The following is an 11,402-nucleotide window of genomic DNA, read 5'->3' as shown; positions in this document are numbered from 1 at the left end:
CGGAGCTGTACGAGCGCTCACGGCTCAGCAGATGGCAGCAACAAACCGCACAGCAGTGCCGCGACCTTCAACCCTTCAGCACCTCTCCAACCTTGTTGGCAAACGCCATAAAGAGGGAAAAGGGTGCGGGATGGGCATCTGAAAGAGAAGGCTTTCTCCTCTTCGAGCAAGCGGTCGCGTACGTTTGTATGTGAGTACGAAAAGTTGCTGTTTGAGCTGTAAGTGACACCAGCTCTGCGTGGGATAAAAGGTTTTGGTTGTGGACTTTTTGGCTTAGAGATAAGGCAAATTTACAGGCACTGAAATGATCACAGAACCACAGAATAAAAGGATAGTGCGAGCTGGAAGGGACCCACGATGTAATTGTAAACCGGTAATGATACATTCTGCGATGCTCAATTTGTATTGAAATTACCTTACCTCATCACTGGCACTGGCTTAGGCTTTCCAGTACCAAACTTGGCACTGATGGCACAGATCTCCACAGCTCCTCTGCTCTGTGGTTGCACAGAAAACATTCCTCCCACTTCCTTCCCTCATCCCTCATCACGGGGACGTTCTCGGCACTCTGCCTGCCAGAAGACCTACGGTCAGCAAAGAAAAGAGAGAAAAAAAAAAAGGCACGGGATCTCATTTCCCCTGCACTGTGCTCCAGTTCCCAGCAGGTTCCGTTTCCCTGCTCGTGCTCCGTGCCCACCCGGAGCTGCGCGCACCCACCTGTGCCGCACCTGCAGCAGCTCCGTGTCCGGCTGCTCGCCCTGCCCTTCCCTCGCACCAGTGCCACGCAGGACGGGACAGCTCTCGTGTGCCCGGTTTTGCTTTCAGGAGGACGATGTGCTGTTACAGCACAGCGTAACCTCCCATGCTGCTTTATGGACGGATTTCTCAAAGTTAAGGGTTGTTTTGTTTTGTTTTGCTGTAACTCTGCCCTCACTTTATCAGAAATACAGAACGCCTCAAGGCATTGCCGCGCAAACAGAGCGGTGAAAAGGAGAAACGCGTCTCTTTGGAAGCCGCTCCTCACCGTGAGGCCACGCAGAGCCGTCAGCTCCCGCCGCCGTTCACCTGGACGGCTTCGCACCGCACGGGGTGCGGTGGTCACCAGGCCGTTATCTCCTCCCCCTCAGCCCTTCCCGCCCTCACTGCTCCGCTCCCCGCATCGCTGAGGTAAGGGCGCGCGGCCCAACAACGGTCCGCCCCGCACGCGCCGGGCGCGCGGCCCCACCCTCAAGGGCTGAGATCCCAGGGGTTGGGCGGGGCGCAGCGCAGCGGGCAGAGGGCACGAGGAGCGGCCATGGCGGACTGCGAGGCGGGGGGAGCAGCGAAGGCGCGACAGCGGCTGCACGGTAACGGGACGGGAGCGGTGCGGTGCGGTCCGGTCCGGTCGGGTCGGGTCTGGTCCCGTCCTGTCCCGTCCCGTCCCCAAGTTGGTTGTCGGTGCTCCTAGAGTCGCCCTCTGATTTTCGGTTTCGCTTTGGCTTTGTACTGATTTCTCTCAGTATCGCTGATCTGTCGCTCAGCAAAGTTTGCTGATTTCTATTCCAAAGTTCGCCCCCGTGGGAGCAGCGGCGCCGCATCGCCGCCCGCAGCCCCGGCCCGCAGATCCCGGGGCGAATTCCCCGTGCTAACCGCGGGCAGGAGGAGTTGCGGAGCGCTCGTTTACGCCGCTGAGTCTTTTTTGAGCCGAGCGTAACGCGGGACGGGAGGAGGTGGCGGTGGTTTCCCCGGCTCGGGCGGTGGAGCCGCGGCGCGTTTCTGCGCGGTGCTGCGGGTGAAGCCCCGCAAGGGATGCCCTGAAATAAGGCAGCCGGAGCTTTCTGTGCCCGCTGCAACCCGAAAAGGAAGTGAGTTGAGTTCCTAAGACCACCATCCCAACGGCTCCGGCTGGTAATCCGAGTTGTGGTATAAATAACTGCGGGACACGCATGGCTCTGGTATCCTTGGGCACGAGCTGCGTTTCATTCTGTGCTCGGTATTAATATCTGGCAGGGGTTGCTCTGATCCTGCCGTGCCCTGCAGCCCTTTCCCCTCATTCTGCTGGTTCTTCTGTGTGTGTTTCGGAGGCCAAAACAGAATTGTCGCGGTGAAGTATCTGTGGACTCAGTAGGCTTTGGATGTAACTGACTAATTAGGCAAAACCGTTTGAGCTGTTTCCCCCAGGAAATGCTTTGAGATGCTCTGAAACAAACAACAAAAAAGCGATTACTCGTGAAAAGTATTAGTCATTGTTCGCTAATTAGTGAGCGGTTGTCACGCGATAACCCCGCTCAGTCGTTCTCACACTGTGCTGGATTTCAGGTAGCAGCATGCAGCCCCCTTGGTGGTAGGGGTGGTGGTCTGGAGCCTTGCGTGCTCTTAATTCCCATAGCGTTGTGCTCCGAGTCTGCTGGGCTTCTGTCTGGTTGTGTAGGAAGGGCCTTTCCCATCACTGTGCCTGGCACTCGTACACATTCTTGCTGCCTCACAGCTGTGTATTTGTTCACATTGCGTAGTCTTTGTGGAAGAAAATACTTCTCCCATGAAGGCTGTGCCACACCAGGAGCACTCGTGGGAGAGCTGCCCCTTTCACCTCCTGGCACGAATTGTCATCCTGTTTGATGAGCCAAGGCGTTATTCCGTGCTAAAGCAGCAGGAATTCTTCCCATCAGCTTCAAGGGGGTCCGAGGCTAATTTGATTAAAATGGTTTTAATTTTCTTTCTCCTTGAGGTTTATTTCCTGGAAGATGTACGTAATTTATTGCAGACTGCCTAAAAATAAGATCCTTTGATTGAATTCCAAGTGTGAGTTTTGGATATCTTGAAATAAAAGAGCAAGGCTATTGCTAGGGTGCAAGAAGTGGGGAGTGTTTGAACTGAAGCTATGGGGGTACAGAACAGTTGAGAAAATCAAGCAAGAGAGAGCTCACATTGAGAAGGTAGAGGGACTGCAAGCTGAAAAATGGCTGCAAGTTCATAGCTGAGGAGTGTTGGGGTGATGGAGTTGGGCTTCTTCTGGTATAAGCTGGGCTTTTCATGACCATGATAGAACAGTACATATGAGTTGTTTTTATCATAAGTATTTTCTTCTTAGTATAAACTATCCCTATGATTAATAGTAAACCATCGCTGATTGTCATTTCCTTTTGTTACTGTAGTTTCCAGGCATTGTCTCTGCTGTAGTGTGTCTTTCTTTCAGTGTTTGAGTTAGCTAATACCCTCTTGCAAAATGGGAGTTATTTGCTCTTTGTTCAGTGCTGTTGCTTAATGCTGGATGCTGACACATATCACACAGATAACCTTTCCTCGACTTCTGCAGGATACCTGGAAGTCACTTGTAAATTGTGGGGCAGTGTGTGTAGGTAACTTTCCATAGAGGAGCTTGAAAATGGCACGTGATGTTACGTGGCTCATTGAGGGTTATGACAGTGGCATGTGAACTAATAGAGAAGATACTGATGGCCTGTGAAGTTTTGAGTAACTGTCAAGTTCCTGCTGCCTTATGGACAGAACTTATTCTCCAGCACCTCTGTACTCAGTGTTACTACAGCAGCTCCGTGGCACAGATTTTAACCAACAGTGTGAATGAGGAACGGAAACTTTGATTTTGGTTCCTAGTTCTATCAATGACTTTTACTTCAGTCAAATATACTGTGGATCTCAGTTCACAAAGCATAATTATTTGCTTTCCAAATTACTGATATCTAATGACTCATCTGTTTCGCTTCCCTCTTTATCAGTGCATTTGTTGCTAATGCTGCATGCAGTCGTGGACACCCTGACACAACTGTGTACCCACAGTTGTTAAAATCAGTGACTACCTTTCAGAATCAACGTTTTGTTTTATAATGAAATCAGTTCTACTTAGAATAATTGTTGAGTGGAGACTTGGAGAGTTATTTCTCATACTTAGCCACTTTTGTTGTGTTTTTCTCAGATCTGCATCTCTGATAATTGGAACACAAATCAGATTTTCAGTGTCCTGTTGCCAGCAGGTCATGGGGTATTTGCATCCCACTCCTTTTGAAGCAAGCGTGGTTCTGACTTCCGTCCTCAATAAAGGAACAGGATTTCTGTTGCTGCCTATTGATAATTGTGCTAGAGGGCCTGGGGAAGAAGGAGGATTTGAGAGTCTGTATTTGTACCTGTTAGCTAAAGGGGTGGGTAGAGACGTGCGTGCTTTGTTCTGTACCAGAGCTATGTGAACCACATCCTGCCCTCAGCCATCTTGTGCAACTCAGGAATAGTGCAAAAGAAAGCAGAACTGGGCTCCTAATTTGACTTGATCTGAACCTGATGAGTTTGGCCAGAGGAGTAACAGTAATAGTGGCTTATGCAAAAGAAAAATCCCATTGCAGGTGTCCTTAACAGGTGCTCTTTATTTTAGAAGTCAGAACATTTCTGCTCTTTTCTTCCAGGCGATGCTGACACCGGTCTTGGTGTGTGTGGATGGATCCTGGTGATATTTTCTTTCTTTTTCACCGTTCTTACATTTCCTGTATCAATCTGGATGTGCATAAAGGTAAAACTTTTCACTGCTAAGTTGGATTAGAACTTCAAGCAATGCAGGTGCTTCCCAATTCCATATTATATTATTCATTTTAAAAACAAAGAAGCCCATTTTTTTCCTGGACTGTGGCAAACCCCAACATTTCACTTTGTTGATCTTCAAATCATAAAGGAATTTTTGCACTGACATCTTCACGATGTCTGCCCAGTCAGTGTTGGTATATGAACTAGTTTGGAATATCAGAATAATTCTGAGGATTGATTTCTTTAAACACAGAATGAATTTTTAAGGAGATCTCTGTATATGTAAATATAAATATGTACATACACATCTGTATACATGATAGATTCACAGAGAACGTGCCATTTGTGATCACTTTGAGCTTGTTTCCAGTTTCCAGCTATGAGGATACAACTCCTGCTTTGTTTTTGTTAATTCACCCCATCAGAACTACAGGTGGAAAATCTCCGCTGTGTCACACCCACTATGCTGTGTTTTCTTGTTGCCAGGATATTCCTGATGGCCACTTTCAGCCCCTGCTTGGTCCTGCCCAGAAGTTTTGCTTCTGCTGTTGACAGATAGTGCTGTAGTCTGAAGAATATTTCTTCTGGAATGTTTTTCTTACTGTTCCTTTTGCTGTTTGCTTTTTAAGAATAAAGTTTAGTCTAAAATACTCAAAAGCAGCCAATAGAGAAATAAAATCTAATGCATATTAGGTATGAGGCTTAAGACTGTGTTGAATCCAGCATATGTAGTTTGTAATCCATGAGATGCCTCTGGAAACCCGTGGCTGACATTCAGCTATTTATTGCAGATCATAAAGGAATATGAGAGAGCCATCATCTTCAGACTTGGACGCATCTTAAAGGGAGGAGCAAAGGGGCCAGGTATGTCCTGGAGAGTAGTCTTAATTTTTGTTCTAATTGAGTTGCTGGCAAAATAATCACTGCCTACAGATGATAGACTGGAGCTTCTCAAGAATTTTGTAACTTCTGGTGACGGGGTATGTTATTTAGAGGGAGAAGATAGTAAGCTAATTATCTGTGAGCCTTTCCTACATCTCCTTAGAGCTGAATAAATCGAGGCTTCTCAGCATACTTTTCTTCAAATCTTATTCCAGCATGAAAGCCACTGGGAAACACACTGCTGAGCTCAATACAAAGAGCTATACAGCTACAGTGGTTGGATTTAGGCTTATTTTCACAGCTAGTGCCATCTATTCTAATGATCCATTCTCACGTCGTCTTGGATGGATGTTTTTCTATAGGTCTCTTTTTTGTCCTGCCCTGCACAGACAGCTTCATCAAAGTTGATATGAGGACCATCTCTTTTGATATTCCACCCCAAGAGGTGAGCTTGCACTTGCCTTTGTATCTGCTAAAGTGTTTGCAGAGTTTTTGCACTTTATTTTTCCTTTTCCACTCTCAGTATTGGGTAGCATGTAATTTTAATGTAGACTTACTGCTTCTATTTATACCTGTGAAACATATTGGGAAGAATATATAGTTTTCAGTGAGATTGTTCAGTAAAATAAGATCCCTGCAAGATAACAAATAATGCTATCAAATAAGACAACTTAATAGTGCCTAAAAGCTAGAATGGAAGAGGTTCAGGGCTGCCAGACCACACACAACACCTTTCAGTTGTTTCTGTGAAATTTGAAAGATTTCCAGAAGAATCAGTGATCTTTTTCTATGCCAACTAATCTGGATGTATGAAGTAGCTAAAATAATGGCACAAAAGCATCATCAAATGCTAATACTGGAAATTCAGTGGTCTAATATGCAGGCTCTGTGCACATGCTGCTATGTCCTACTATGTACAAGAACATACGAGGACATCCTGTACCTCATGTCATCTGATATCTTTCAGTTTGGAGGTTCTAAAGTACAAAAATGTATTTAATTTCTTGTCCCATTTTACCCAAACATCTTAATTTCTTAGCAGAATCTCTCAACAGTCCATCTAACTGAACTAAATGATGCCAACAGACAGCAGAAGAAGACAAAATGAGCCTTCTAAAAATGTTAAAATGAGCAATGCTACGTCGCTGATATTAGCTGTGTCTGCTGTGTATCTGGTGTATTTTTCAAGACAGACATTTGAAGCAACCTGCCTGGTGCTCCTGTTTTCTGTCATGTTTGCCAGTCAGTTTATTGCTCGTCATTAGTTGTAGATTTAGACAGATGGCAGCTGTCATAGCATACTCTAAAGGGTAATTGGTAGAAACCTAATCAGTGGCAGGCACGATGTGGTTGCAGCTGCTGATGTGCTATTAGTGAAGTCCTACATTTTTTTTTTTTCTTTTGACTTGATTAAATTATGCTTGTTTCTTTGTTTTCAATAGGTAGATGCAGAAACATGTTTTTATTTGTAGAGCATGACTTCTGTGCATGCTTTTCATTCTTTCTTGATGCTATTACAAAAAGCCCACTAAAATAAGTAGACTGTGGAAGCAGGAAGTAGGTAAATCTCATACATACCACTCTCTTGTCAGGTAACACGATTCTCATCTTCTAACACAGGATTAGAACACCTCTTTGCATGGTCATGTGCATTGTTTCACTCTCCTTATAGCTCAAATTTAAAATGTAATTAATATTAATGATAGCTTTCTGATGTACTCTCTTTTAAACCATTAAGAATATCTGTCCTTATCTTTGCAAGACATCTTTTGTTCAATGTATAGGTAAAGTAAATCGGTTGCTTCTAGCTATGAGGACGTTTGCAAGTTCAATTTCCTCTGCAGTTTGTCCAGAACTCCACATATCCTTCAGTAACACAAGGTGGCATTCGATCAAACTTTGGAGAAGGACAATGAACCACCAGATAAAAACAGCACTATTTCTAATCAGATGTAGAAGTAAGGCTGAAGTCAAGCAGCTGATATGTATTGCCTTCAGGCAGACAAAAGCAATTTTGATAGTAGCCAAACATAGCATTATCTAAAATATCTCACGGGCCCTTTATTTCTCTGGGCTTCATTATACACTGACATCCTTTAATTACAAAGTTTTTGCAATTCAGGCAACTAATTTAACACAGTCAGTGCTGTGCTAAAGTCTCTAGCATTGGCCTTTCCAAGGTTCCTATGGAATAATCAGTATTTGAGAAGTGCCTTCAGCTACATCCACACTTGGGATATGGGAAACCGTTTGTGATGTTTGTTTGAAAGTGCAGCTGGAATACACTTCTTCTATCCTCACTTGCTTTATAAATAGCTTGCCTGCTTTGCCCTTGTTTTATAAACTGACACACCTGCACAGATGTCTTGCTAATCAATAGTCTTGTGACTGAAGTTAAATACAAGTGAAAATCACTTGTCCTATATTTGCTGTGATACTTACTACCACCCTTTTTTCCCTCTACAGAAACACAAAATAAGTCCCTCTCATTTATATTTCCAGTTTGTATTCTGAACTAGAATACTTTAACATATTCTGAATGGACTGGTCCCATATACTTACCTCTGCACTGCTAAGATCCTTGGAGTCTTTGCTGTTAGCTTGGTCCTTCTCTGTGTATACCTCTCGTGTTCCTATACAGTCACTCTGCTGCTTTCATACATGTGATATTATAAGCCTCACTGAAGACTAAAGTTTCCCAGGTGAAATCATATGTATTTTGATGTAAATTATTTCTGAATACTTTTTTATCACCTATGAATTGCAAATCCCTCTGTGAGTGCAAAGAAGTAAATTAGAAATAACACCATGGCAAAGCTCATGGAACTGATTTTTCACTGAGGAGTGTTCTGTTATCACATTTAATCTTAGCTTGACAGAGCAAGGCTGAAAGGTTTGTGCATCCTTATGTAGACGTGTTGATATGCAGCACACATGTATAAAACATGGCTTTCATGGCAGTTGCTTTTCCTGGGGAAAAAACTAGGCACTAGTCCAGTAAAACAAGTATGTAATTATCATTATATAAACAAATAGTGTTTAGTTATATGCAATTATTACTTGTTTCTCCCATTGCTTTTTAGATCTTGACCAAGGACTCTGTGACAGTTAACGTAGATGGAGTGGTTTACTACAGAGTTCAGAATGCTACCCTTGCTGTGGCAAATATCACAAATGCTGACTCAGCCACACGTCTTTTAGCACAGACAACTTTGAGGAATGTTCTGGGGACCAAAAACCTTTCTCAGATTCTCTCTGACCGTGAGGAGATTGCACACAACATGCAGGTATGAGCAACATGCAAGCGTGAGGCTGTGCATTAAACAATCAGTTGTCCATTGATCCTGCTGATAAACTGGAGGTCGGGACTTAATTTTACCTTGTAAGTGGTAAGCCAAGTTTTGATTTGGAGCTTTAGGCAAAACCCTGTCAAGGGCTGTTGGAATGGTACTCAGTCTAATAAAAATGAGTGAGTAAAACAATAATAGACAAGGGGGGCTATTATAAGTAAGGAGGAGGGATTTGTGAGAGGAGGAGTATTCTGCATTGTTATGTCAACATGCTGCTGCTGAAGGAAATGACACCACAGAATTCCTTTCATATACTGATCAAGCTTTAAGTCTTTGCTTACGACAGCTGTGCTTTTATGATCATCACAGCATACCATCAGTACTAAAAACCATTAAATAGAAAGTGCAAAAATTCTATGACAATTAATTGGTTTGATAGTCTTTTTTCAAATTTGGATACTTGTTTGCAGCCAAATATATGTCTGCAATTAACTGTCGTGCTTTACATAGGCTACGCTTGATGATGCAACAGATAATTGGGGCATTAAGGTGGAACGTGTGGAGATCAAGGATGTGAAATTACCCATACAGCTGCAGAGAGCAATGGCTGCAGAAGCTGAAGCTGCACGGGAGGCAAGAGCTAAGGTAATGGCATCAATGTGTGGACGTTGTGGGTTTCTTTTTCCCCTTCATGAAGAACTTAATGTGGTGGTTTGGAGGATGAAGATTCTTTTCCATATTGGATTGTGGCAAATAGGAATGCAGGGTAGGATTTTTGTGGATTTGGGTCCAGCCACTTGTTATTTCTCATCTTGAACTATGCAGTTGAGATTTCATTTGAAAATGTGGAATCCCAAGTTTTTACTACAAGAACAAATTGTGAACAGAACAACTTTGAGGTTATTAGCTGGAGACTGCAGTCAATTAGGAGCCAAACTTCCTTCCAGCTTTTTTTCTGACTAGCTGATTTATGGGAAGTTCTTTGCGTTCTGTTTTGTTTCTTCATAGGAGAAATGAAACAGCTGTAAAACTTAGTTTTGTCACCCTTCAGCTGAACTGCGGCTGAAGATCTTTAGTGATCCAAGCATTAGCTTTTAGATTATTTTCTGAAGTTTAATTACTCCCTGATTTTATTATTTATTTTGGTGTATAAAAGAATATTTACAAATGCTCAGAATATATTGTGTCAATGCAGAAAAGCTCTGCTTGTAAATAAAAATGCATGACTACAAATCTGTCTCTAATGAGCAAACGTTTAAAAAGAATGAAGGAATAAAAAGGTGTTTTCCCAGTGAGAAACATCATTCATCTGTCAAGCTCTTTTCAGATATGTAGGAATAACTTCTGTTTTTAGGAGGCAGTGCTGAAAGAAGTACAAAAGCAGAAACTTTTTTGAAAACTTGAATGAATGCACTTGTTGTATTTTCAAAACTTACAATACCAGTTTTTATATACTGGCATCCTGATGCTGAACAGAAAACAGGCATAAAGAACTTTCAAGGAAAACCAGAGTTCCTTATATCTAAGTGAGAAAGGCAGAGCCAGTGCAAAAAGGCAGTAGGAGAGGGCGCTTGATTGCAATCATAAGCAACGTCTTTGATATATGACTTAAGGCTGAAGTTATCTGACATAATTCTAGCTTATTATTGCATCAGAATTAATTCCATTTTTCTCATTTTGCTTCTCCAGGTAATTGCAGCTGAGGGTGAAATGAATGCTTCCAGGGCCCTGAAAGAGGCATCTATGGTTATCACTGAGTCCCCTGCTGCTCTTCAGCTCCGTTACTTGCAGACTCTGAACACCATTGCTGCCGAAAAGAACTCCACCATCATCTTTCCGTTGCCCATAGACATGATGCAGGGCATCTTAGGTGCAAAACGCTAGCTGCAGTGGGAGTGGGAAAGTTCTTGGTTTTCTTTTTCCTTTGCAACCAGTAAACATCTGCAGCACCAAATTGCTTGCATATTATAGCTTAAGGCAACATTAGCAAAGTGGAAATGCTGAGGAACTTTTTTGGTTTTTTTTATACTGTGTGTGGTAAGATATAGATGTAATATTTGTGAATATGGACAATCAAAATACTTGAAATTGAAAGTTGATCCAAATTAGAAGCAGTTTATGATCTTAAGCATGTATCCATGCTGTACTAGATGAAAAACCAATTATCTGTAACCTCACATTTTCAAAAAGTATATAAAACTATTCCTTTTATTAAGAGTCTGTAGTCCTGTAAGGGAAGTGGAACAGCCCTGTATTCTTTTAGAGTGTACCTGCATGTGATGAAGTCATCTGATTGTAGTATGCATTTGTTCTCTAGTTTACACCAGGAAAAACAATGGAAGTTGATGTAGGAGTGAGAACATTGGGTACCTCTGAAAAGCAGGCTCATACTTTCTATAACAGTTCCCTATTCATGAGGAAAAGTTATTTGCCAATGTTACTGAAATGGAACTTTCCACCTCTGTTCTGCCACACAGGAATTATACAGGCTTGCTGCAGTTAATGGTACAATATGCTTCTTGTTGCTATGCCCATGTAGATTTATGACTCTTTATGCACTGAAAAGTCACTGGGTCTGCTTTAATCTGTACATCTTCTCAAAAAACAATTAAAAGAAAAAAAAAAGCCATAACCCTGATTCCTGTTTGTAAATAGACTTCCTTTCTTGTTTCAAGCATGTTTAAAATTAGAACACTGCATTTTATCCAGGTCCAATAAATG

General features: G+C 42.7%; 1 protein-coding gene across 1 annotated transcript; it reads left to right on the top strand.

The window, feature by feature from the left end:
• Positions 1 to 1,187: 1,187 nt before the first annotated feature.
• Positions 1,188 to 11,313, top strand: STOM (stomatin). Its single transcript, XM_003211339.5, has 7 exons — positions 1,188 to 1,346; positions 4,395 to 4,498; positions 5,301 to 5,373; positions 5,754 to 5,836; positions 8,475 to 8,678; positions 9,192 to 9,326; positions 10,371 to 11,313. The coding sequence occupies exons 1-7, from the start codon at positions 1,295 to 1,297 to the stop codon at positions 10,563 to 10,565; spliced, it is 846 nt and encodes a 281-aa protein (XP_003211387.2). The 5' UTR covers positions 1,188 to 1,294; the 3' UTR covers positions 10,566 to 11,313.
• Positions 11,314 to 11,402: the final 89 nt, after the last annotated feature.

The sequence above is a fragment of the Meleagris gallopavo genome, chromosome 19, assembly GCF_905368555.1.
Source record: "Meleagris gallopavo chromosome 19, MGAL_WU_HG_1.1, whole genome shotgun sequence".
Taxonomy (NCBI): domain Eukaryota; kingdom Metazoa; phylum Chordata; class Aves; order Galliformes; family Phasianidae; genus Meleagris; species Meleagris gallopavo.
The sequence above is the reverse complement of the archived record's forward strand: the minus strand, read 5'-3'. Positions and strand labels throughout refer to the sequence as shown.